We start from the raw sequence: 27,003 nt of genomic DNA on the forward strand, positions 1-27,003 counted from the left end.
GTGGGCTGGTGAGGGCCAGGATTCCCAGCCAGAGGTACATGTTTAGGGCCTTGGGTCTCAAACTAGAAATTCCACTTTGTCTGCCAGCTGCCTGGGCAGGGCTCCTTCCTTCCGGGTGCAGCCGGCGAGGCTGGGTGGGTAGGGCTGAGTCCTGGGCTCAGAACTTACGGAAGAGGAAGAGAAACAGGGTTGGAGAGACCTGGGGAAGAGGCTGGGAGTGTCCCGAGGGGTGCTGTTGGTCCTCTTGGGAAAGCTCCTCAAGGAAGTGACTCTGGACACTGGTGGGACCGAAGGACTCACATATACTGAGCAGGGGGTCACTTGGCCAGAGATCAGGGAACAAGTTCAGTCACTCTAGGACAAGAAGATTATTGTATTCTTTCTTTGTTTCTTTGCTTCTCCCCCCCCCCCCTCTCTTCTGTGGGTTCTCTAGCTGGCCTGGAACTTGCCATATAGACCAAGGTAGCCTGGAACTTACAGAGACCTACCTACCTCTGCATCCTGAGTGTGCTGAGATTAAAGGTGCGCTCCACCATGCCAGGCCGTCTTTGTTTTCTAGTAAGGCTATTCTGAGGGGCTCAGAGAGGCCAATAGAACTACCTGAGTCATGCAGCAGGTGACCAGCAAAGCCAAGGTGCCATCCTGTGTCTGGGGGATTCTAAAGTTCCTCACTCTCACTATGGACAGCCAGAATTTTTCCACAAGCCATTGTCCCTACACAGAGTAGCCATGTCACAGGCTGGGAGGAATCTGGGACCTGGCAGGGCTGGGGAGAAGTCCACCAGCCTTTTATTCCTTTGGTCCTCATGAATACTGACTGATAGCTGACATCACCTGGTATAGTGGCACGCCTGCAATCCCAGCCCTTGGCAGGCAGACTGAGACCCTGTCTCAAAAAAAAAACAAAAAACAAAAAACAAAAAACAACAACAACAAAAAAAAACAACCAAACTCCTAACCTGTGATGGTTACCCAGAAGGAAACTCATCCCCAGGCTTTGCTTTAACAAGAAAAGGAAATGGGGAAAGTCACGAGATCTAACAATAAACCCTTTTTATAAAATTTAGTCATCTCTCCTCTAATGTTCCCAGCATTGGCCTGGTACTGAGGAGTTGTGTAAATAACTCACAAAGGCACACTTGGAGAAGGGAACCAAACTGTGCAGGCTCCTGCCTCAGCAGGCGAGCGGTTCCCCTGCCAGCCTCAGTGACCCCAGCCCTCCAGGGCCATCACCCTATGTTGAGTGGCATTGGCCAAAGTCCTTTTTCTAGCCGCTATTGGCCTCTGCCCTCTCCACATTGGGCTAAATGCTGCCCCTGACACCCTTTAGTCTAGCGGCTGGGGTCTGAGGAGGCCCGGGGAGGCAGGAGATGAAGGCGTTCTGAGATCGGGCGCCTTGGCTTAACCCTGTCACATCAGGCCACAGAGATGAGTCACACCCAAGCCCTGCCCTGAGGCACCCACAGTCTAGAGAGAGGGTTAAGCTTATGCTCATAGGGGCTCAGTTTAGTCTGTGACTTGTCATAGACATGTGGTTCCCAAGGGAGGAGTCTGAATTCCCAGGGGTCTTGAAGGCTGAGGACTGTGGTGAATGAGTCAGAAGATGTGGGGCAGGAGAAAGACATCTCAAGCTTGGGGGAGCAGCCTCTGCAAGGGCCTGCAGGAGGAAAGTGTGGGTTCTGAGGTTGTCGAGCTTGGTGGCCCCAGGGTTACAGTGTTGAGTGCTGGGAAGTCCAGCCAGGAGCTGTAAATCAGATGAGGTAGGGGAAGCAACAGCGATAGAAGGCCCAGGAGGGTGGTGCTGGGGACAGGCAGGACCAGAGGCTGGCCTGCTAGAGGAAAGGCAGAAGGAAGAGGCAGGCGCTGAGCCAGCACTGAGCATCCTCAGCCAGCACCAGGATCTGTCTTCAGGAGAGAATAACTAAGGCTTGGGTCATTGGCCAGCAAGAAGAAGAGCTGAGAACCGGACTAGGATCTTTAGTTTCTCAATTAGTTTTTAAACTTTTGTCAGTGTCTTACTTGTCTGCAATGCACTGTTAGCAGATTGCTCCTGCGCCCCCATTGCATTCTCTGTCCACTCCCATTCCTTCTTGGATGGAGCGCATTGGAGATGCCACGAAAGGGTTAAACTTTGGAAATATGGCCCCAGGTAAGACCCAGCTGAGCTGGCAGGTGACCTGCAGCCAGCCACCTCTGGTGCTCTCAATGTCCATTTTTGTCCCACAGAACCAAGGATAGCATGTACCACTCACTGACGTATGCCACCATCCTGGAGATGCAGGCCATGATGACCTTCGACCCTCAGGACATTCTGCTTGCTGGCAACATGATGAAGGAGGCACAGTCCTTGTGTCAGAGGTTGGAGCTGTGGGGGCAGGGATAGGGGGAGTGAGGCCCATGCTTCCATCTTCTTGTCCTAACCAAGTGCCTGGTGTGTTGCTAAATGCTGCTGCTTTTGGCTAAGAGGGCTTGGCTGAGGGCTGGCCCTGTCAGCGTAGCTGTAAAGCTGTGTCTGAGGCAGTCACGGGGGTAGGGGTGGGGGGAATGGAGTCTGTCTCTGCCACTTTTTAACTCTGGCTTGGGTAGGTCCCTCTCAGGACTCCACTTTCTTCATTTATAAAAGAGGTGTGGTGACCTATGAGTCACAGAGTTGCCCTGGGGACCCGGCAGCAGGGCCAGGTGTGTACGGTAAATCATTAGGCCTGGGCAGTTCCACTCTTCCCACTACCTGGCGGGGACACAGCCCTACCCAGGACATCTAAGAAGAGGCAGGCCAGCTGGAGGCCCTGTACAGCTTCACCCCACAGTGGGGGCTCTTAGGGGAGGTGATGGCCAAACATGGTCCAGGAGGGTGGCCAGAGACAGCCGCAAGGCCAAAGGACTAGAAAGCCCCGGATTGGGAGAGCGGGGCACCTGAGTCTGGAGAATCCTGGGGGAGGTGCCCACAAACCTTCAAATATTTAAAAGTATAGCAAAGAGAGTGTGTGTGTGTGTGTGTGTGTGTGCGCGCGCGCGCGCGCGCGCGCGCGCGCACAAACAAATGTGACCTAAGGCTTGCCCCTCTTTCAACTCCATGGAATCACCAGAGGCCTTTCTCCTTCTCTAGGCACCGAAGGAAGTCTTCTATGACGGACTCCTTCAGCAACCTAGTGCACCGTCCCACCATGGACCAGTTCACAGAAGGTGCGGCATCCAAGATGTCCTCTCCAGCATGGAGTCTGGTGGCTCCAGGCCCAGGGAGGGAGGAAGAGCGTGGAGGGGAGAAGAGAAAAGTTATTCGTTTTGGTGTCCCCAAGGGGGCCTGTGATATGGCCTAATGCTGGGACAGAGAGAGGAGGCTCTGGCCTGTGGCCTTTGAAGGAGGGGTTAGAACAGGAGAGGCCCAGCCACCCAACGTTCTCAGCTAAGCCCCTGGAAGTCTGAAAAAGTGGCTTTGCTCCTCAGGCCCAAGGGTGTTCAGAATGTACCTTCGTGACTTCACACACCCCAGAGGGAGTGTGGCTCCATGTGAGCCTCCTGCCTAGAATCCCAGGCTTTTTTTTTCCCCCTGCAGAAGAAATCCATGCAGAAGTCTGTTATGCAGAATGCCTACTGCAGAGAGCAGCCTTGACCTTCCTTCAGGTAGGACGTTCTACCCGCCCCCCCCCCCCCAGCCCCAGCCCCCAGCTCACTCCACATATGTGCAGAGAGCCTGGCCCAGCTGGACGAGGAGGGTTGGTGTTTCTCCCTCACACACCTGGGTTTTCGTGGTGTGGCCTCCTCTGGTCACTGCTGGTGCTCCCAACACAGGCACTGCCACAGATCTGCTCGGCTTGCTTCTCGCAGCAACACTTGTAGCAAATGATACATAGGCTTTTGTGGGTATGTAGACCTGACACTTTGTATATAATTGTGTGTGGAGAAGAGGCTGATGTCGGATATCTTCTATCTCTTTCCACCTTCTAAAACATTTGTTTATGCCAGGTGTGGTGGTGCACGCCTTTAATCCCAGCACTTGGGAGGCAGAGGCAGGTAGATCGCTGTGAGTTCGAGGCCAGCCTGGTCTACAAAGTGAGTCCATGACAGCCAAGGCCACACAGAGAAACCCTGTCTCGGAAAACCAAAACCAAAACCAAAAACCAAAAAACAATAAAATATTTATTTATTTAGTGCAGTTGTGTGTGTGCATGTGTGCCTGTGACAGGGAGGGTGAAAGGCCTGACATGGATGTGTGGAGGTCAGAGGAGAACATTTTGGGAATTGGTTCTCTCCTTCTCCTTTGTCTTTGAGGCAGAGCCTCTTGTGTTTTTGCTGCTAGCTGGCCTGAAGGCTTCCCGGGTGATTCTCGGGGAGAGATTACAGATGCACTCCCCCACATCTGGCTTACTTAGCACATGGGTTGCAGGGATGGGATTCTGTCCTTAGGCTTGTCTGGCAAGCATTCATTGTGAGGCATCTCTCTAGCTTCGGGACATGTCGTGTTTGTATCCCTCCCACAACATGAGGCCCTTTGGACGTGTTTACACTTTTACTTAACTTTCACCTCAGAGGACAGCAAAGCAGAGTCTTCAGGAGAGGGTTTCTAAAGCGACGTGATTAGCAAATAGTGAGCTGGGATTTGAACTTGGGTCTTGCCGAGTCAGAGACAGGTCCCCATACCACAGTGGGAACTATGCACGTTGTCACTGCGCACTAGAACTCCTTTGTTAGATATGACCGCCATCCCCGTTCATGTGCATGCATGCGTGTGTATGCATGTGCGTTCATGTGCACGTGTGCCTGTGTATTGGAGGAGGGCAGATACATTTTAGTGTTGGGTGCTATTTATTTTCTTTAGCTCCTTTTTTGTGGTTTTAGACAGGGTCTCTATGTGCAGCTCTTAACTGACCTGGAACTCACTGTAGACCAAAGCAGCCTTGAACTCACAGCAATCCACCTGCCTCTGCATCCCAAGTGCGGAGAGTAAAGGTGATTGCTACCATACCTGGATGCTTTAGCTATTTTTAATTTTTAAAAAATAGTATTTTAGAGGCTGGAGAGATGGCTCAGGGATTAAGAGCACTGACTACTCTTCCAAAGGTCCGGAGTTTAATTCTCAGCAGCCACATGGTGGCTCAAAGCCATCTATAACGAAATCTGGTGCCCTCTTCTGGCATACAAGTATACATGCGGGCAAAGCTCTGTATACATAATAAATAAATAAATCTTAAATTATGTATTATTTTATTACTATATTTTATATGTGTGGGTGTTTTGTCTACATATGTGCCTGTGTACTTCATGAATGCCTAGAGCCCTTGGAGGCCAGAAGGGGGCATTGGATTTCCTGTAACTGAAATTACAGATGGTTGTGAAGCACCATGTAGGTGCTGTGAATTTAACTGAGGCCTTCTAGAAGGATAGTCAATGAGCCAATATATCAGTCCTATAATATTACTTGTGTATATATTTTCAGGGCTGACACTTTGGTACTGGAAACTAATTGGTGTGCTCTCCAGCCCCCTCTTTAAGCTTTTTCCCCCCTAATTATATATATTTCACGCGGGGGGGGGGGGCGGGTTGAGACAGGGCTTCTCTGTATAATTTTGGCTTTCTTGGAACTCACTCTGTAGACCAGGCTAGCCTGCCTCCTTCTGCCTCCCAAGTGCTAAGCTTAAAGGCATATGCCACCACTGCCTAGCTAATTGTGATTTTAAAAAAATTTTTATTTATTTATTTATGCGCACGAATGCTATATTTGCATGTGTTCCTGCATGACAGAAGAGGGCATCAGAAAGAAGGAGGCATCAAATTTCATTATAGATGGCCATGAACAACAGTGTGGCAGCTGGGAATTGAACTCAGGACCTCTGGAAGAGCAGCCAGTGCTCTTAACTGCTGAGCCATCTCTCCTGCCCCTTAAATTGTAATTTAATTACATTTCTCCCTTCTCTTTCCTACCTCCAAAATCTCCCTTATTCCCCTCCCCAGTCTCCTTCATTTATGGACTCTTTCTTTCTCACTGTTATTACACACACATGTTTCTATATATATTCATATATATTTAATATAATTCAATCCATACAATGTTACTTGTATGTGTGTTGTTTTCAAGGCTGACAGTTTGGCCTGGACAACCAATTGGTATGCTTTTCCCTGGAGAAGACCACCCCTCCCACTCCTGGCTTCCTCAGTTGCCTATAGTTCCTTGTGTAAAGTTGAGGCCTCTATGGCTTTCCCCTGTCCACTTTGCCAGGAAACTAGGTTTCATCCATGCTCAGCTCACAGTTGGGCAGCCACGTTGGTGAGACTTTATGGGTGTAGCTTCCGACATTGCAGGAGACACAGGCTCACGGCAAACTCTCTGATCCTCTGCCCTCTCTTCTGCAGTGTTCCCTGGGCCTTAGGTGTGGGAATGCTTTGTAGATGTATTCATTGGGACTGGGCTCCACAGCTCTGTGTTTTGACTGGTCGTGGTTTTCTGTAGTGGTCACCATCCATTACAGAAAGAAGTTTCCTCGATGAAACTTCCTGTGGGGCATAAGGGCAAATGTTTATAGACCGTTGTTAGGGTTAATGCTGGTTTAGTACGTTGATCAATGTGGATTCCCCTCCGAGACCCTTCACTGGCACTAGTAGTTGGCTAGGTTTCCAATACTAGACATGGCTTCCCTCTTAAATTCAGTTAGAGCGCTATTGGTTACTGCCAAGGTATGCATGCCACTAGTGCCCCCTCATGATTATCATGCCGCGATGATCATTGACGTGGTTCATGGGCGTCATAGCAGGTTTCCTTAGCTCTTAAAAAAAATCATTCTGGCCCTTAGAGTGATTGGAGCTGGATTAAGCCTAGTCCTCAGTTTAGGACTCACTGAAGCAAGGGTGGCATTTTGTTTTATTTGTTTGTTTATTATTATTACACACATACTCTGATTGAGCTGGAGGCCAGCGTCTACCTAGCGAGACTCATCCCTCCGCCCCCTGATGCTGTCCCAGCCTCCTTCCCAGGGGGAAGCCATTACCTTCCTAATCTTCCCACCTGACTGTTTCCCCCTTGTCCCTGAGCAGCACATTATTATGCCTTGGTTGGCTTTGTGTGTCACAAAGGCATTCTTCATTTGTCCTTGTGAGGCTGGGTAATAGTCTCTCATGTAACTATGCCTCAGTTTCCCTAGCCTTCCAGAGGTGAGCCTTGGTTGCTTTTGGTTTTTGGTTTCATGAACATTAGTGCTGTGGACATTACTAAGAATGCTCTTTCACCCCATGTCCATTCTTTTTCTGTGAGTAGACACCCAGGATTGGGGTTACCAGGCAAACTGGGGGACTGCTGGGACGTTAAATAATAAGTTACAATAACTTTCCTCAACATTCCAAAATGAGCACCCCCTCCTCATCTCACATGTCCCTTCTACCTACAGGGAGAAGACGCTGTTGACGCGCGCGTGCACACGTGTGTGTGTGTGTCTGTGTGTGTGTGTGTGTGTGTGTGTGTGTGTGTGTAAGGGGTTGCGGCAGTCTGCTTTGAGTGACCTCTGACCACTCCCCCCTCATATATCATAGATCTGGGCACAGGATGGAGGGCTGTCAAGGCCTATAGCCTTGTGTGGTTCCTTCAGCCTCCAGTCACCTGCCCTGGACCCAGCTCTCTTCATCTCTCTCCATCACAGGATGAGAACATGGTGAGCTTCATCAAGGGTGGCATCAAAGTTCGAAACAGCTACCAGACTTACAAGTAAGTGGGACCAGCCTGTGGAGAGCTGGGAGCCTGGGGCCACAGAGTCACCTCAGGCTGTATTGTGCGAAGTCCGAGGTCTGGAAAACTGAGAGCTCAGACAGATTTCTGTACCCCCTAGAACCTCCATTTTCTGGAATAATGTCCCCCTGGGTTTCTGGCTATACTTGTGTGTTTGACTTCTTGAGTGCCTTGTCTGCTAGGGGAAAAGATCCAGGTTCTACACAAACAGCCTGGGCTGGTGGGCCGGGAGACAGATGGACAGAGGGACTTTAAGGAAATGCCCAGTCCAAAGCCTGCTTTTCCTACGAGGCCTTCCTTGACCTTTTCAACACACAGAGATTGCATATGTACATACTCACACATGGACACAGACACGAACACACACAGACACGTACACATGGACACAGGCACCTACCCACACATAGACACATAGACATGTACACAGGTACATGCTCCCCAGGGCTAGAATCATCCCCGCACTATGTCTGGGTCCCTGACACAAGGCCTCTGGGCCAGGGACAAGCTGTGCTGATGGAAAGCCTGAAGACTTAGCCCAGAGCACTTTAACCCAGTGTAGCGTTTCATCCCTTATCTGCAAGTCTGAAATGAGATAAAGCACTGAACGCTGGCCCTCCCTCCCTAAGGTATATATTAGAACTTACTTCCTAGTACACTGTGAGAACACTTGCTGTCCTTAACCTTTTCCACCAGGGTGACTGTCCCTTGCACAGGACACCTGAAGGCCTGTGCTGCAATTGTCCAGGGGCAAGTAGACAAGTGCCACAGTCCCTCCAGTGTCCTTGCCAGCTTCCAGAATGGTGACTGCAAAACAACAGCCTGGTCAGGCCACCCCTTTTCCAACTCCCAGGCTCCTCTCACTCAGAGGGGAGCCCTGAGTCAGATCACCCCGTGAGGTCCCCTCCCCCATCTTTGCTGCCTCTCCCACATCACTCTGCTGCAGACCCTTAGGCCTGCCTGCCCTCCGTTCTTCAAATATGGCAAGCTCATCTGTGCCTCGCAGCTTTCAGGACATATTGTCTCTGTCAGGACACTGCATCAGGCTAGCTCCAACTCACCTCCCAGGTCCTAGCTCATGGGTCACCTCTTCACGTAAATGCCATCTCAAGAAATCCTCTTTATACCCAGACTAAGCGCAGCCCCAGGGCAGAGAGGGTAGAGCTATGGGGACAGGGTGGGGCTACTGTGCTCGATGCTGCTGCCCTCTAATGCCTGGTGCAGAGAAGTGGAGGGGTGTGTGTGTGTGTGTGTGTGTGTGTGTGTGTGTGTGTGTGTATGTGTATGTATCTCTGACTAGAAAGCCTCTGTGCTAGTAGTCACTAGGAGAAAGAGGGTTGGATTCCAGGCAAGGAAATGTCCTGAGGGACAGGGGTTTGCATTTGGCCTGTGGTGCTGCAGTTTCTTATCTGTGGGGTCACTCTGCCCCCTGTGAGACATGGGTCCAGAGACATCCTGGCTGTCCCATTGAGGAGAGGCTCCTGCTCATGCCTAGAGGAAAGAACCCAGGGATGTCTTAAACATCCTCCACTGTGAACAGGCTCCCTCTTTTCCCCCAGCACAGACCTATCCAGCCTTAGATGTCAGTTGAGGCCGATGGAGTATATTTTACCACTGGGCCCAATGTGGTGCCATTTAGGGGTGAGAAGCATGTGTCTGTGGTAGAAGCGGGAAATCTGTTGAGTACGAGTTCTCTGTGGCTGCAGAACTTTATATCCACCACTGTTGAATTCTGAGCCCACCCTGGTAGGGAGGTGGAGGGATGGATCCCAGTGTGGCTGTGGCTAAGCGGCACCCTTCCACAGGGAACTGGATAGCCTCGTCCAGTCCTCGCAATACTGCAAGGGAGAGAGCCACAGGCACTTTGAAGGAGGGGTGAAGCTCGGCGTAGGAGCCTTCAACCTGGTGAGTGGGGGGGGGGCCCTCATTTCTTCAGTTGCTGGGCCCCAGATGCAGCTCCCCTGCGTGCCTTTGTCCCACACAAGGTCACCTCTGTGTGCCACTGTGCCTGGCCATGCGCAAGCCATAAGGGCCTAGAGATGATTCTTAAAGATCACCAGCCTTAAGGACTCAAGTTGAGGTGTCACAGAGGATGACCCCCTCTAGAGGGTCCACATGTGCCTACGTGGTGGTTTGAACCCGTGTGAGGGGGGTGGTTATAGCCACAGAAACTGGCAACCCCAGGAGACCGGACAGCTGCTGCCCCAGAGAGCTGGCTGTTAAATGCTTACTAGGGGCAGGGAAGGAGACAGGCCTGAGAGCAGCAGCGACCCACAGGGGACAGAGGCCCAAGTTCTCTTCGGGGGTCCCCTGGGGAGGGTTCCCAGGGGGTGGAAGTGTGTTCCAGGCAGAGGAGCAGTGTGAGCTGGGTCCGAGGGACATGGAAATGCTGAGCCTGCCTGTGGGGGCAGCAAGCTGGTATGGGTCTGGAAAAGGTGGCCGCTCTCTCCTACCTGGGTAAAGGGCAAGCTGTGGGTGGGGTCCTCTGACTTTTCTTAGGGTGCCCTCCACACACCCACTGCCTCTGACCCTGCAGACGCTGTCCATGCTTCCCACCAGGATCCTGAGACTGCTGGAATTTGTCGGGTTTTCAGGAAACAAGGTAAATGCCTACCCTTGGGTACCCTCCATCTGCCCAGTCAATGGGCTTAGACAGAGTGGGGCTGAAGGGCCGTGGGGCCTGGTGCCAGGCCTGGCTCAGATCTCTCTCAGCCCCAGGCATCCCTTGGGCTTTGTGAGGCCACAGAACTCTCCCTGCCTGGCGTCTTGCAGGGTAGAGGGACTGTGCCATAAAGGTAGATGTGAGGGCAGCCCCATAAGGACTCGAGGCCACACTGTAATCTTAACATGGCATGTCTCAGGAGCCCCAGTCTTCCCCCTTTGATTACCTGCTCCTTCCCAGACCTGGAGCTAATTCAGCTTTTGGTACTCTGTCTCATCTGTGAGCTGCGCAGGGAGCCCTCCTGTGCATCAGACGTTGAGAGGAACCAGGGCAAGGCCTTGCACACCAGCAGAGGTGGAGGCAAGCAGACCAGGAAGGCCCCTTGAGGAGGTGGCCAGTGTGGTGAAAGATGCACTGGTCTGGAAATCAGGAGTCATCCCTAGCCTTCCTCATGACCCCAGACAACAACTCCTCTTTTCCCATGAGCCTCCTCTCTGTAAAATAAGAGGCTTCACATCCTGAAGATGTCCTGAAGATGCTGGGGGAGAGGGGTTCTCTCTAGCCAACCTGATAGCTGACACATTATATGGACCACTACTTTATGGTTCACCTGTTACTTTCCCTAAAATGACATTTTTACCTAAATGTATTTAAAGAAAATGTTACTATTACAATATCCATCTTATTTAATCATGAAAAAAAAAATCATTAAGATGGCTCACAGCTTTAATACTAGCATTTAGGAGGCAGAGGCAGGAGGCTGTCTGTGAGTCCAAGGCCAGCAGCCTGGTCTGTCTGCATAGTGAGTTTCAGGGCAGTTACAGATACATGGTGAAACCCACAAACCCAGAGACTGACACATAACAGCCTCCAGAAATAGCTGTGGGCCACCTGGGCGGCGTCTCTCTGTGGGTGAGAGCTGAGTTATGTGAGCCCAGATCTGGGGTTTCCTCCAGGCACCACCCAAAGGACAGAACACAGAGGAGGGAAACAGGCTCAAGGCTCAGTGCCTCCTCAGGCCCATCCTTGGCCCTGAGAAACCCCCTGTCTGTGGTCCACAGCTGGAGGTATCAGGGGCTGGGGAGTGGTTCCCTAGAGTTGGATAGGGGGCCACAGGAAGGCTAGGTGGGAAAGTCAGCCCTAACCTGAAGCCGCAGCTTGGGCAGAGCCTGTTCCACAACAGAGCAGCTGTGGAGGGCTTGAGGCAGGCCGGGCCTATATTGGAGAAAGGGCATGAACGCTGAGGAAGGTAGGGACTACACACACATACACAGGCTGGGTCTGGTCCCAGAGATGTTCTGGAACATTCTTCCCCAGGAAGCCTTTCTGGGCCCCAGGCTTCCTGGCACCATCGGTCCCAGCTTGTAGTTAGGATTACTTTCCTCAGGCCATTGCTCCTCCTCAGCAGACTGGGCAGCTTGGCTTCCATTCCCGTCAAGAGCAGGTGCAGATGGAGAGATGGGGTAGGGAGGCCAGCCCTTTGCTCAGGGCCACAGTTGTGGTGCCACCCATCCTGCCTCCAGCGAACAGACTCTCTTCTAGCTGCCCACCTGGGCCCCGCGGTTCTCTGGGAACCCCTGCCTGTCTTCTTGGTCCCCCCGCCCCCCAGGACTACGGGCTGCTGCAGCTGGAGGAAGGCGCGACGGGGCACAGCTTCCGCGCGGTGCTGTGCGTCATGCTGCTGCTGTGTTACCACACCTTCCTCACCTTTGTGCTCGGTAGGAGAACCGGTGTGCTGGGTGCTGGGATCCTGGGTGAGAGGCTGCAGACACCCCCCTCCCCACCCCCTGCTTAGGTGCCCAGGACTGGGGCAGAGCCATTTCAGCGGGCCACTTCTCTCTGCGCAGGTTCCGTCTGTGAAACTGGGGGTAATAGTGCCACCTTGTGGAAGGTGTAAGGATGCTGCCCCTTGTTCTGGGTGTGGACTCAGAAATGGCCTCCGGGTTATTGAGCCTGTGCTGTGCCAGGATAGTAGGCACACTTGCTTGTTCAAGCCTCCTGTTATTCTGGAGATGGGGGGTGTTGTGCCATTTCACAAGGGAGGCCTTAAGAAGGCCTTGGCAGGTTGCTAGGGGGAGCGCAGGCCCCAGCAGTGGTAACCTGAGCGCTGTGCCTCCCTGCCACCCCCAGGCACAGGAAACGTCAACATCGAGGAAGCAGAGAAGCTGTTGAAGCCTTATCTGAACCGATACCCCAAGGTGAGACCAACCCCTGCTGGGCTCCCCAAACTACCAGTACCCAGTGGACCGCATGGATCCTCATGAGTGTCATTGCAGGGCGCCATCTTCCTGTTTTTTGCCGGGCGGATTGAAGCTATCAAAGGAAATATTGACGCTGTGAGTGATGTGGGGGCCTCGTGGGGGGTGTTCCAGCCAAGCAGGAAGTTAGGCACATAGAGGCAGCCTCAGAGGTTGGAGGAGCCCATAAAAGAGGCAGAGTGGGAGAGGCAAATCTGAGAGAAGTGGTGTGTGAGGGGGAGGGTGTGGCATCTGTGCTGTAGGCCTTTGATAGGGAGATTTGGATTATGGCATTCCTGGTCAGGAAAAGCTGCTGCCCAGGGCATGGTGACCTAAACTGGGTGTGTTGAGTGGGGGTGGGGGGAGTGGGGAGGAGGAGGGGAGAGAGCCAGTGTTTCTCAACCTGTGGGTGCAACCTCTTTGTGGAGGGTCAAGCAGCCCTTTCACAGTGGTCACCTAAGACCATCAGAAAAGACAGACATTTACTTTACAACTCATAACAGTAGCTAAATTACAGTTAGGAAGTAGCGACGAAAGTCATTTTATGTTTGGGGGTCACTACAGCACAAGGGACTGTATTAAAGGGCTGCAGCCTTAGGAGGTTGAGGACCACTGGGTCAGAGACAGGGAAGGTCACAGTCATGGCAAAGGCCATGACTACATGTCACTATGCCAAGGTACAAGACTGCACCGCAGAGTCCTGGAAGGCTTCAGCCAGCCCTAGCAGGATAAAACTGCAGGTGTGGGTAACCATGGAAACGACTAGATTCTGGCATTTTCTCTGAGGCACAGGCCTTATTTTATCAGGGTAATATTAACACCCTCTGGGGCTGTGAGGATGGCCCAGTTGGTAAATTGCTTGGCACAAAAGGATCAGACCAGAGTTTAGTCCCCAGCACTCATGTGAAAAAGCCAGACATGGTGGCATGTGTTTATAATCCCAGTCCTGGGGGCAGGAAAGGTGGGTGCCTGAGGTTTGCTGACCAGCCAGCCTAGTCGAATTGGGAGCCCTAGCTCCCAGTGAGAAACTTTGCCTTAAGACAAAGTGGAGCCAGGTGTGGTGGCACATGCCTTTAATCCCAGCACTCGGGAGGCAGAAGCAGGCGGATCACTGTGAGTTCAAGGCCAGCCTGGTCTACAAAGGGAGTCCAGGACAGCCAAGGCTACACAGAGAAACCCTGTCTCGAAAAACCAAAACCAAACAAAACAAAAAAGATGGATAGTTGTCCTTTCCCCACCCCCACCCTACCCCCACCCTCACCTGCACCCTCACCCCCACCCTCATGTGCTCTGTCCTATGCTCTCATTTAGTGACCAAATCTCTAGAATCAAAATGAGTGGCAACCGTGGGGCCTATGGACAAGAAGCCAGATTCCCTCCCTGGCTTCCCAGACCCCATCTCTGTTTGGTACAGTTCTGAACCTCTGTGCCCTGGGAGAGGCTATGCCTGCTGGGTAGTTAAAGGGTGCAGAGGGTGTGATGGAGCCAGGCTGACCTGCAGCTGCCCATAGGCCATCCGGCGGTTCGAGGAGTGCTGTGAGGCCCAGCAGGACTGGAAGCAATTTCACCACATGTGCTACTGGGAGCTGATGTGGTGCTTTACCTACAAGGGCCAGTGGAAGATGGCCTACTTCTACGCAGACCTGCTCAGCAAGGAGAACTCCTGGTCCAAGGTGGGCTGACACATGGGGGGGTCAGGAATCACCTTAGACGGGCTAGGGAGCCCCTGAACGAAGGGCCAGACCTTCGTTCTGAACAAAGATGTGTCCACTGGGAGCTAAACAGAACCAAATGTCTGAGAAGGGCTGGGAGGAGCTAAAAGCTGTGAGGAGCAGAGAAACTTGCTGGGGATTGAGTCCAGGGCCTTGTCTGTCCACGCTCAGCATTTCCTTTATTCTGAGCTACGGCCCTTCAACTCCAATGCGTAGCTCTGTAGTCACAAGGAATGGAGATGTCTCACGCGTCAGCACGTGCTGTCTCCTGTGGCAGGGGTGTTTTTCTTTTGTGCCACCCAAGTGTGTTAGCCATCAGCCATATGGATATACCAAGCACGCCTAGCACAACCAAGAGGCGGAGTGTTCGTATTTAATTTATTTTTAATCAAAAGGCCCCAGGGGGTCTAGTGGTTACTGGGATCAAACAGATCTAAGCCACCACGGGGGCTCATCAGCTCATACAACTGAAATTACTTGCCATCACCTGATTCCACGAACTCAAATTGTACCATTTGGCTTAGCCATCTCACATGCAGCTGTGTTCTCTTGTCTGACACCTGTGTTGCAGACAGCTTCTCTTCACAGGGCAGGCAGGGTGGCCAGGGGCTGCCCCTAAGTTATATCTTCCCCTTAGTTTCAACCAAAGTCCACGATTAAACCTCACACATCTTGTATCGGCATCTGAAACAGGTGAGAAGGTTCCCTTCTGGAATGGAAGTAGGAGAGGTGTGTTTTCAGAAGAAAAAAAAGGGGCGATGTGACCGGGAGTGGGAGAAGGGTGAGAGAGAGGGAGAAAGGAGGGGAGGAGACTACAGTATTACAGACATGCCATGTAGGCAAAATAAGACATAAATAAAGCATAAATCTGCCAACACAGATAGCCAGATTTATCAAAGTCAGCCAGTGCTGACAGTATTATTGCTAGGAATCATGATAGTGCAGCATTCCAAAGCAAGAGTCCCCAGTGTCCGGTCTGGTTTGTAGCTCACACATACCAATGACTTTATCCCTTGCCCACAGCAGACATTGCTAATCAATCCGGGCATCCTCCTGTGACTTTTGAAGCTTCTTGAAGAGCTCCAGGCAGTTAGGACATCTCTGCACTGGCACATATTATGAGATCTATTTGTCATCTGTATCTCATTCCTTTCTCACTCTGCCTATGTGTGGATTTCGCTCTGCCATGCTCTTTACTGGGAACGAAGCTGAAGGAAACCCAGGTGCAGATGGAGCTCAGAGGGAGCAGGTTCCCCTGCGTAATCACTATGTCTCCAGCATCTGTCTTCCCTTCTTACTATACCCAGTAAGGCAGAGGTAATAGGCTCCATTGAGCCCGTGTGGAACTCTGGGGTTTGGGGTTACACAGTGGATTTGAGGTCATTCCCATGAGACCATTTTTTCCTTTTATTGCTCAAGTCCTCCTGAGGAGCTGGGTTTGCCCTGAGGCCTCCCTATGTTGAAGGTGCTTCCTCGGGCCTAGCTTTGGGGCCACATCTCACTCCCAACAAAAACAAAGCCTTGTGGGACCTTTTGGAATTAAATATAACTGCTGAATTTTTCCTTTGGAGTGAGGCAGGTAGCCAAGTCCACCCACATGGGGACAGGGAGAGATGGAGTGGCCACACAGCTACAGTGAGATGCAGGGGGCGGGGTCAGACTTCCTAGGTGGGGAACTCTGCTGTGGGAAACAGCTTACTGTATACATTCAGGGCAACATGGTCTCCTGTCTTCAAAACTTTCCTCAGATAGGTGTCCTCTGAAAACTGGCCTCATCCCTTTCTACTTTCCAGCTCCAGGCCACCTCAGCGTCCGTCCACTGCCAACTCTAGGGATTTATTTGCTTGCAGACACTGCCATAATGCTAGCTCCTGTATTCAGGTCCTTCTCTGCCTGGACCATTTAAACTTCACCCTGTGGAGATCTTGAGTTTGCCCAGAGCTTGCAGCCTGGGGCTAAGATGGTAGGAATTTGGTGATGACACTGCTCATCTCGGCAGGGAGCCCAGAGGCAGCCCTGAGAGGCCCAGCCAAGAGGACCAAGGGGACTTGAGGAAGGCGAACGCTTTGAGCAGAACCAGGGAGGATTTAGGGAAAGAAGAGAGAAAGTGAGATGACAGACCAAACCCAGAGCAAGGAACGCGAGGGCTCAGGGAGGGCACCGCCAAGAGCTTTCGTGTCCACTGGGTGAGGGCTGTGGTAGGAGAGTAGGGCAGGGGTGCTAAGGCCACTTGCTGGAGGCTTACAGGCAGGCACTGTCTACCTGGCATGGCCTGTGTTTCCTACTCCAGTGAGGTAAACACTGGATCCCAGGTAAAAGCTGACCCCAGGGAGGAGGGCCTCGGTTCAGAAAGGTGTGCCTGATGTCCCAGGATGAGGTGACAGTTCGTGAGTCAACCATGTACCCCAGCCTGACTCCTGGTGGTACAGTGAAGGCCGGCAGAGGAAAGAGGCGAAGAGAGAAAGTGTTTTCACAGGCAAAAGCCCTGAGAGGCTGTGGAAATACTTCAAAGAAATGGCATCAAATGATCCATAAGAGGAGTTTGGAGCAGGTGGTGAGAGGCTCTTTGAGCTTTGTTATAACTGTGGGTTGGAGAGGGCCTTGAATTTTTTTTTTTAAAGATTTATTTATTTATTATATAAAGTGTTCTGCTTGCATGTACGCTTGCATAACAGAAGAGGGCACCAGATCACATTACAGATGGTTGGGAGCCACCATGCGGTTGCTGGGAATTGAACTCAGGACCTTTGGAAGATCAGCCAGTGCTGTTAACCTCTGAGCCATCTCTCCAGCCTGGGCCTTGAATTCTTGTTCTTGTTAGGCGCCCTCAGGGTTTTTGCTTTGTTCCTTCTGTATTCCTGCCCTAGGCTAGGGCGTGGCACTGAAGAGTGCCCAACAAAAACAAGAATTTAAGGCCCTCTCAGTGCCAGGCCCTAGCCTAGGGCAGGAATACAGAAGGAACAAAGCAAAAACCCTACTGAAAGCTTCTCCTGGAAAGACACAAAGCACACAAAATGTGCAGTGTTTCATGTTGGCTTCCAGCGAAAAAAGTCCCGAGTCAGGTGCAGGTAAGGGGTAGGCCACGTGTGCCTGCTTAGGCTGCAGTGGACTGCAGGAGGGAGCCCCTCCGGTCTGGAGCAGGGCAATGGCTGGGATTAAAGGCGTGCGCCAGCATGCTCTGCTGTTGCCCGGCTGCCACAGAGCTTTTAAAGTCTTGTCCAGCATCCTTTTTTTTTTTTCTTTTAGCTCCTGTGGCTTTAGTGATTTCCATCTGTCTCTGTCCCCGCCCCCCCATATGACTTATGTGCTATGTGTTCCCCATGACTACATGAGACTACATATTAATACCTTTCGTATGTGGTAGTTATTACTCAATAACTCACTTTTGTGTGCTAGAGCATGTATCTGGCACGTGGATCTATGGAGGAGGCCAGAGGCTGGCTTCCAGATGGCGTTCCCTGTTGCTCTCCTTTTATCTTTTGAGGCAATGTCTCTTCGGTTCACATGAGCCTTGCCACTTCAGCTCCGTGGGCTTGCCACTGAACTCTAGGGAGCATCCTGTGTCTGCGCTGCCCAGCCCCGCCCTAGGGTTCCAGACACCTGCAACAACACCTGGCTTTGAGTGTGTGCTGAAGCACTGAACTCAGGTCCTCATGCATGGGCGGCAAACACCTTACTTACTAGGCCATCTCCCCAGCCCTGTTTTTTTGTTTTGTCCTGGCTGTTTTTTCTGTCCACTTGACATAAGCTGGAGTCGTCATCTGAGAGGAGGGAACTTCAGTTGAAAAAAAATGCCTTTGTAAGATCAGGCTATAGGTAAAGCCTGTAGGGATTTTTCTTTTTTTAGGTAGTGATTAAGGTGGGAGGGTTCAGCCCATTGTGGGTGATGCCACCCTGGGCTGGTGGTTCTGTGTTCTATAAGAAAGCAGGCTGAAAGCCGGGCATGGTGGTGCATGCCTTTAATCCCAGCACTTGGGAGGCAGAGGCAGGTGGATTGCTGTGAGTTCCGAGGCCGGCCTGGTATACAAAGCGAGTCCAGGACAGTCAAGGCTACACAGAGAGACCCTGTCTCAAACAAACAAACAAACAAAAAACAAAAACAAACAAACAAAAAACAAAAAAAAAGAAAGAAAGAAAGCAGGCTGAGCAAGCCAGTAAGCAGCACTGGCCTTGGGTTCCTGCCATGTTTGAGTTCCTGTCCTGACTGCTTTAGATGATGAACTGTTATGTGAAACAGTGAGTAAACACTTTCCTCCACAAATATCCTTTGTTCCATCACAGCATTAGTGACTCTGACTGAGATAAACTGGTACCAGGATCGTGGGTGTTGCCATAACAGACCTGGCCATGTTTTGGGGAGGACAGTGGAAGGACTTTGGAACTGGGGGCTGGAAAAGCCACTGAGTGTTCAAAGTTTGGTGAGCTGTTCTGTGGGAGCTTGGGAGATAAGAATTTTTGAGAGTAATACAGATGATGGAGGCCTGGCTTATGAAGTTCTGGTTAGCGAAGGCTGAAGAAACAGCTTGTTGTGATCAGCAAGAGGCCAGAACCTCTGAAGTGAAGTCTTCACTTTGCTTTACTGGGACAATGGATGCCGGTTAGCTAAGAGATTAGCAGTGGTTAAGGAGAGACCAGCAGCATTGAGGTAAAGCCTTCCGGGAAGTGTTTCTAGAGGTGGCCACCACTGTACCTTGCACTCGGAGCTGAATTCGGTAATGTATGAGTCACACAGGTGGTACTGGTTTGGAAGGCATGAAGGGCTTACCGACAGCAGCTGAGGCTTGGCCCTGTGAAGACGCCAGGGTAGACTACTGCAGATGGTGCAGGCTCAGGAGCTGCCGAAGCCTGTTCCTTTAGGTAGCCTCAGGACTGGTACAGCTCAATTGCACGCTAGCTCTATTTTTATATTTGTGAAGAATATCCATCCTGGCTGCACCAGTTCACACTCTGAGCAGTCTACAGGGCTTCTCTTTTCCCATATCCTCACTGGTATTTGTTGTCACTGGTTTTCTTTCCTTTTGTGTGTGTGTGTGTGTGTGTGTGTGTGTGTGTGTGTGTGTGTGTGTGTGTGTAGCCGTGACTGTCCTGAACTGGCTTTGTAGACCAGGCTGGCCTCGAACTCACATCGATACACCTGCCTCTGCCTCCCAAGAGCTGGGATTAAAGGCGTGCGCCACCACTGCCCGGCTTGTCATTGGTTTTCTTGAATGTAGTTGCCAAGAATATTGAACATTTCCCCAGATATTTACTATTTGTATCTTGTTTTGAAAACTGTCTTGTATTGTTACTATTGTGTACAGGTGTGCTGGTGTGTGTGTGTGTGTGTGTGTGTGTGTGTGTGTGTGTGTGTGTGTGTGTATGTAGGTAGGTCAGAGGACAACTTGTGGACTTCTACCCTTAGTGGATTTCTGGGATTGAACTAAGGTCGTTGACCTTGTAGCCACCACTTTACCGTTGGAGCCATCTAGATGACTTTTACTTTTTTCTTTCTTTTTTAAATTTAAAACATTCTTCTTTTGAGACAGGGTCTCACTTAGCCCAGGCTGGCCTCCAACTTAAAAGGAAGCTAAAGATGAACTTGAACTCGTGACCTCCTTGCCCCCACTTCCTGACTGTTGCAGTCACAGGCAGCTTAGATCCCACTCATTTGCTGATGGGTTGATTGTCAGGCAAACCTTTTCAAAGTCTTTTCTTTTTAAACAGACATCACAATGTGTTTCACTTGGCTATCTCATGGTAATTAGAGGCCCCACTGTCAGCTTTAAATTCTTAGCTTAGAAACCCAAACAGTGTTTTGGGACAGTTTCCAGTGAGAAAGATGTTCCTGAGTGGAAGATGTGGAGTTGTCTCCACTGCCTATGAAATTGATTTTCAGTTAGTATATATGTGCTACTGCCAGGTCTTTACTAAATTCAGAAGATACCCCAGATACTCAATCTAGAAGAACAAAGCTGGACAAGAGGTACATTTGCGGGAACTAGTGTACCCTTCTCAGGGACAGGGGAGAGGTAGTGAGCAAGGGTGACACCATGTTAAAGGTTCCATGAGGGCACCCCATTTCACCCCCCCCCGAAGACCAGCTTGGCCCCCATTTGAAGGGCGGGCCACCTGAGGGTCTGTGCTCCAGCGTGGAAAGTCCAGGATGTCCTGGTCCCTTTTCTTCACCTATTTCTATCTTGGCCAAGGCAGCTGTTTTAAAACTGGCCACTTGAGGGCAGCACAGAGCCAAACACCCCTAACCCTGACCCTGACCTGGAGCCTTTCTTGTGGAATTTGTGCTGATGGCATGCGGTGGCAGGTCAGTCTGCTGCTGAGGCAGGGCTCCCCACTTCCCCTGTCAGGTGGTCTGTAAGCTAGCATGCAAGATCCTTTCAGACGTTTTCCTTAGAATGGATTGAGAGGAAGGTGTAAAATTGAGTGACATAGATCTACCACTCAGCCAGGGTCCTATCTGGACCTGTATCTCCTTCATACAGTCCCTGCTGCAAGCCCCCTGTGTTCCATGCATGTCTTCCACTCAGAGGGGTACCCTTGAGTCTCTGAATCTTCCCACCATCCTTCAGGGGCCACCTGCAGTCACTGATTCCCAGTAGCACCCGTCCATGCTGTTCAGGTGTTTCTCCTGATGGGGTGGAGGTAGAGAGGAAGGCTGCTTTGCCGGCATCTAACTCGCAGCTCAGAATTCCTCAGCTGCTTCAGCATCCTTCCCTGGGGGGCTTGGTGATGGCAAATCTCTCTGCTGGAGCACAGTGAGGGTGGAACCACAGTACTTGTGACTGTGGAACTGTGACTACTGGGAGGGTTACTCACAGCGCACCATTGCTGTCTCCCACAGGCCACCTACATCTACATGAAGGCTGCCTACCTCAGCATGTTTGGGAAGGAAGAGTACAAGCCGTTTGGAGATGATGAAGTGGAGCTGTTCAGGTGGGCTCCACCGTGGTGCTCCTGTTGTAGGCCTTAGTGTGGGCAAATGGTCAGGCTCTGCTCGTGGCTACCTGAGCTGTAGTGATGGGATAGGTACTCCCATCTCTAAGATACCTGTCCCAAAGTGCCCTGTGCCCTTATTCCCCTCTGGCTACCACTCCATTGCCAGTTCTGCTGGTGGTTAGAACCTTTGAATGTGTTTTGACAGAATCTTCTAGCACTTAGCCTCTTTCATCTGGTCACTAGGACAGACCCTGTGTTAGTTCCTTTTCTGGTGCTGTGATAAAGCACCACGACCAAGGCAACTTATAGAAGAAAGTTTATTTTGGCTTATGGTCCCAGAGGCTGAGTCCATCACGGCCGGGGTGATGGCACAGGAGTGGTGGCAAAGGGGTGGGCATGGTAGCAGCTGAGAGATCGTGTCTTCACGGCCAGCAAGCGCAAAGGGGAGAGCAAGATTGGAAGGAGGGTGAGGCTATGAATTCTCAAAGCTTGCCCCAGTGACATATTTCCTCTAGCCCAGACATACCTCCCAAACCGCCCCTGAAACAGCACAGCCCACGGAGAGCCACGTGTTCAAATGCCGATAGGGCTCAGGCTGTAACAGAGCACTTGTGTGCGGAGTGCCTGCGGCTCACAAAACTCCCCTGAAAGCTTGAGAGGAGGTGGTACGATCTATGCTTTTAGGATTAGAAGACAGCCCTAGAGAGGTTCTGCAGTGAGTAAGCAGCAAGGAACCTGGGGTGGCCTCACCCGTCCAGTTGTTCCCTGGGCCCATACAGTTCGGGGTCTGAGATTCCAGCCACACCCAGTGGCCAGGCAGCTGGTAGTGGGTGAGTCTCCAGCCAAGGCATGCCCAGCTGTGCGCATTTTAGTCTATCCTTGAAACAGCTCAGGAGGCCACAGCTCAGGAGGCTGGAGTTAATTAAGGGGTTGAGTTGTTTGTCTGTGCAGGTCCCTCCCTCTCTCCGGGTGTTGGTCTTGCCTGTGAAACTGGGATTAGACTTTTGTAGGCCCTCCCAGGAAGGCCTGGGCAGAAGGGAGATAACTCTGAGCCAGGCCTAGGAGATATGTAGGTACATTCTTACACTGCCAGGCCTGGGACCTTTGCTCAGCCACCTTTAAAAGCAATCAGGTCATGCAGGGTCTGTGAAATGAGACATAACCACAGGCTGGCTTGCACCTTGAAATGCTTTTTAGAGCCAAGCTCTCTCCTAATACAGTGTGGAAACAGGTCTAGCCAGGCTAAGCAGAGGCTGGAGACCCACTCTTGTTCTCCCTATACCCCTGCCCCTGTTGTTGTGGGGAACTGAACGTCTTAGGCAGGAGCTCCCCCACTGAACTGCATGCATCTTCAAGCCTTCTTTCCTCATTTCTTTTTCAGGGCTGTGCCAGGCTTGAAGCTCAAGATTGCTGGGAAATCTCTACCCACAGAGAAATTTGCCATCCGAAAGTCCAGGCGCTACCTCTCCCCCAACCCCATCTCATTGCCAATCCCTGCTCTGGTGGGTAGGAAGTGGATGATGGGACCAGAGGGTTTCACAATTCACATGGGTTGGGAGACAGGCCAGCAGGCTGCAGATGCCAAGGCAGGAAGAATAGCTCTCTTAGACATTAGACCAATACCCCAACCCCAAGCAGAGGGACCACCTGGCTGTCTTGTTTCTAGAATGACTGTTCTGCTGTCACTGCTATTCACATTAGATCAACCTTTTCTGAGGTGAGGGTTGGGTCTCAGGACAGGCTATGTTTGAACAAAACCTGGGTTGTAGGGGGATGGAAGGCCTAAGGCAGGTCAGCACAAAGATGATCTTGCTTGTGTAGCCCACACAGATGTAGTAAAAAACTTGAACTCAGCTGTGAGGCTCTAGAGCCTAAATCCAGGGCCACTGTTAGGCCAATTCCACACATGACTGGAGCTAGCATCAGATAAGTCCTGCTCTGTTCTGCTTGTTGGACAAACTTTATGGTCCCAGCTTTCCCACTCAATAGTGTGTAACCTTAGGGTCCTTCCACCTACTGTAAAGTCAGCATGTTCATGAGTACCTGACCCAGTCCATGCAGAGGCCTGAGAATCCGCTGATGACATGGGAGCTTGTACCATGCATATTTCTATGTAAGTTTAAAAGTATTTTACAGACTGAGTACAGCAGCACATGCCTGTAAATTCAGCACTTGGAAGGTAGAGGCAGGAGGGCAGACTGGTCTGGTTTGCAAAGTGAGTCCACAACAGCCAAGGCTACACAGAGAAGCCAGTCTCGAAAAACAAAAAGGTTATCACTACCAAAATGGGGAAGGCGGGTACTATGAGAAGGGCAGGAGATATGATTATACCGATAATTTATGTAGAAAGTAATTTGTGATTAAGTACACTGGGAAGGACAGACCCAACCCAGGTTATATATGGCTGATTCTTCTAGAGCCTTTACAGCCAGTTTTCTATCCTGAGACCACAGAGCAGCTTAAGGAACAGTGATCTAAATCTACATTGTAACAAGAACCATACCAATCTTTTAGGGCTTTCTGTAAACTGCACTCATATCCACTCCCTGGCTTGATGATTTAGGAAATGTGACTCTAAGCTAACTGCTATTGAAAAATGAAAATTTAATGAGTTTCCCATCAGTCAAGGAGGAAAAAAGAAATCAGGATGTTTTCTAACTTCATGATGAGGCTGCCATCCTTGAGCCCGCTGCTGTTGGGGAGAGAGACAGTCTTAGGTTCTAGTGTCCTGAGATATTAATAGCGCTGGGGCAGGGAGGGCTTCCTGGACAGTGCTGGGCATGGCCTACTCCTCAAGGAGGGGGAGCCTGGATAAAGAGAGGGCATGGTAAGTATTCCTGCATGCTACAGTATACAAGTACCTGAAACCTACCGAGTCCTCACGGACCAGATCGGCTCCCCTTAACAAATCCCTGGTGAGGCTGCCTTTCCAATGCCCTCAGCCCTGCAGCTTTCTAAGCTGGAAAGAGACCCGGGAGACCAGGGATCCAAAGGCCTCGAGACTTTTGAACTGAGCTGCCTGTTTTACAGATGGGAAAACTGAGGCCCTGCTAAGGTAGACCTAGGCCTGACTTACTCCACTCCCACTCTCAGGAAATGATGTACATCTGGAATGGCTATGCTGTGATTGGGAAGCAGCCGAAACTCACTGATGGGATGCTTGACGTCATCACCAAGGCTGAAGAGATGCTGGCAACGGGCCCAGGTGAATACCCTCAGGCTCCTGACCCTGCCAGGCTAGGTCAGGTCTATAGAGTTGAAGGTTCCTCTGCCAAAAATGTCCTTTCTCACCCCTCTATTCCAGTCAACAATCTTTTAGAACACCAGTGTTAGCTCCTCTAAGCAAGTGTCCCTTGTCTTCTTGTCCAGGGCCTTCTCTTGAGCTTCCTCCAGTCACTCCTAATACACTCTGGAGCCACATCTCAGTATTTGTCTTTTCTTCTCAGATGTGAGTCCCCTGAGGTGAATCCTGTCTTGATTCACTTGTGTCCTGGGTTCCACAGAGGGGCTCCCTGAGTAATTATTGCAGAAGTGAGCAAGCCTGCCTTCTTCCCCCACACCCCTGTTCTCAGAGAATGAGTACTCAGCAGATGACGACTGCTTGGTCAAATTGCTGAAAGGCCTGTGTCTGAAATACCTGGGCCGCATCCAGGAGGCGGAGGAGAATTTCAGGAGCATCTCTGCCAAGTAAGTGCCTTTGGCTGCTCCTGCTGGGCTTGGCTTCTTCATCCTCCCACTCCACTACAGTGGCTGACTCCAGCTAACTCACTCACCACACACATGCCTGATGTCTACTCTGTGCCAGGATAAGAGAAAAGGCTATCAGGGCTAATGTTTAACTTGGGTGTTTATGGCTCAGGGTTTTAATCCCAGCACTAGGGAGGCAGAGGCAGGAGGGTCTCTAAAAGAATCTGAGGCCAAGACATAGTGAGACCTTTATTCTTTTTGTTTTTCGAGACGGGGTTTCTCTGTGTAGCCTTGGTTGTGTAGACCAGGTTGACCTTGAACTCAGTGATCTGCCTGCCTCTGCCTCCCAGAGTGCTGGGATCAAAGGCATGCGCAAATAAATCTCCAAGTTTAGCTGGTAGACAAAAGTAAAAGAACGTTTTAAGTGGTGTCTGAACACAGGACACACCTAAAGCTGGGAACCAGTCAGGACCTCCCTGCCTAAACCTATAGAGAAAGGCCGGACTCAGAAGGCCTTTTCTTCACAGGCCTAAGCTAGCCTGCGGACAGTCTCCAGGGCACGGAGCAGGGGACAGAGGATGCCAGATAGGGAACAGGCTTCCCAGTTTAATAGACTATTCAAACTGGAGAAATAGTGGTTGAGACTGAAATAGGACATTACAGGATCCATAGGGTGCCAGCTTTTCTTAGAAACGGATATGAAGTTCTGAGAAGGCTGAGAGAGGACCTGAAGGATGGGCCATGTCTGCTTCTGTTCTGCAGTGAAAAGAAGATTAAATATGACCACTACTTGATTCCAAATGCCCTCCTGGAGCTGGCCCTGCTATTTATGGAGCAAGGCAGAAACGAAGAGGCCATCAAACTCCTAGACTCTGCAAAGTAAGGCTTGGTCAACCTCCACGTTTCCTGTCTGTGCTCCCTCTGAGCGGAGATGCCAAACAACAGTAAGGCTGCTGGCAAAGTGTTCTGGGAACGCAGCTCTGATCTACCACAAGAGGCTTTCCCCTCAGTTTGCAAGTAATTGCTTGGAATTCACGAGACAGGAAGTGAGCTTCCAATGGCCCACCCCAGCCACCAAGAGTAGCCGGAGAGTACACCCTTTTTAATAAGGCTTCCATTGGGCAGGGCTCAGCTCACTCTTGGCTCCCTTCAGTGCCCTAAAATCAAGTTTCAGGTTGTAGGTGGATGGAGGTGGTAATGGTGGTGGTCTCTCACATAGCTCAAATGGGGTTTGATACACTTCACAGAACAGCCAAGCTTCACTGATCTACTCCTCTGCTCCCCTTTAGGCAAAACTACAAGAATTATTCCATGGAGTCAAGGACACATTTCCGAATCCAGGCAGCCACACTCCAGGCCAGATCTTCCCTAGAAGATGGCAACAGATCTATAGTCTCATCAGTGTCCTTGTAGCTTTTTGCAGCACTTCTGGGCTGGAAGATGAACACAGACAGCTAGCTGGACAGAGCTCCTGGAAACATTTCAAAAGATCTCCCCTTGCCCTGCCCTTCCTCGGGGTACACCCGGTGCTCCAGTGGGATGGCACAAGAATATCTGTGCAGAAGCAAAGACAGCATTTTTACCAGTGTGGCCAAGGCCTTTGCCACAGGCAGAGCAGGGGGGGCACTATGCCTGCCCTATCACACATACGGGTACTTGTTTTACACTGTGATGTTTAAGAGAATGTATGAACAGTTTACACTTCTTTAGAAATACATTGATGGGATTACAATTAGTTTAAAAAAAAAAAAAAAAACCAAAACTACCTGTAAATCTGTTTTCATTCAGACTGCTCTGGAAGTAAATCTCTCTACATGCGGCCAAAGGCCAAACTGCTTTTTCAAACTTCAGCAATGTCTTAGCTTTTGAGGATAAGGGAGTTCCTAGCATCTGAAATTTTATTGTTTTGTTTTTTGTCAAGACAGGGTTTCTCTGTGTAGCCTTGGTTGTGTAGACTAGGCTGGCCTCGGACTCAGAGATCCATCTGCCTCTGCCACCCAAGTGCTGGGATTGACGGCGTGTGCCACCACCGGACCTCCTGGCTAGCTAGCATTTAAAAGCAACTTT

The 27,003-nt window shown here is 50.9% G+C and overlaps 1 protein-coding gene across 1 annotated transcript in view; it reads left to right on the plus strand.

The window, feature by feature from the left end:
• Ttc39a (tetratricopeptide repeat domain 39A) overlaps positions 1–26,697 on the plus strand; it is a 43,003-nt gene extending 16,306 nt beyond the window's left edge. The window contains exons 3-18 of the mRNA XM_051171309.1: positions 2,227–2,358; positions 3,107–3,183; positions 3,554–3,621; positions 7,626–7,690; positions 9,514–9,613; positions 10,245–10,310; positions 11,980–12,088; positions 12,501–12,568; positions 12,647–12,706; positions 14,119–14,280; positions 21,155–21,246; positions 22,631–22,751; positions 24,343–24,454; positions 24,822–24,936; positions 25,699–25,815; positions 26,226–26,697. Of these exons, the coding sequence (XP_051027266.1) occupies positions 2,227–2,358; positions 3,107–3,183; positions 3,554–3,621; positions 7,626–7,690; positions 9,514–9,613; positions 10,245–10,310; positions 11,980–12,088; positions 12,501–12,568; positions 12,647–12,706; positions 14,119–14,280; positions 21,155–21,246; positions 22,631–22,751; positions 24,343–24,454; positions 24,822–24,936; positions 25,699–25,815; positions 26,226–26,349 (1,588 nt within the window). The 3' untranslated portion in view covers positions 26,350–26,697. The remainder of the gene's footprint in view (positions 1–2,226; positions 2,359–3,106; positions 3,184–3,553; positions 3,622–7,625; positions 7,691–9,513; positions 9,614–10,244; positions 10,311–11,979; positions 12,089–12,500; positions 12,569–12,646; positions 12,707–14,118; positions 14,281–21,154; positions 21,247–22,630; positions 22,752–24,342; positions 24,455–24,821; positions 24,937–25,698; positions 25,816–26,225) is intronic.
• The last annotated feature ends 306 nt before the right edge of the window (positions 26,698–27,003 follow it).

Source organism: Acomys russatus, chromosome 29 (assembly GCF_903995435.1).
Source record: "Acomys russatus chromosome 29, mAcoRus1.1, whole genome shotgun sequence".
In the NCBI taxonomy this organism is placed as follows: domain Eukaryota; kingdom Metazoa; phylum Chordata; class Mammalia; order Rodentia; family Muridae; genus Acomys; species Acomys russatus.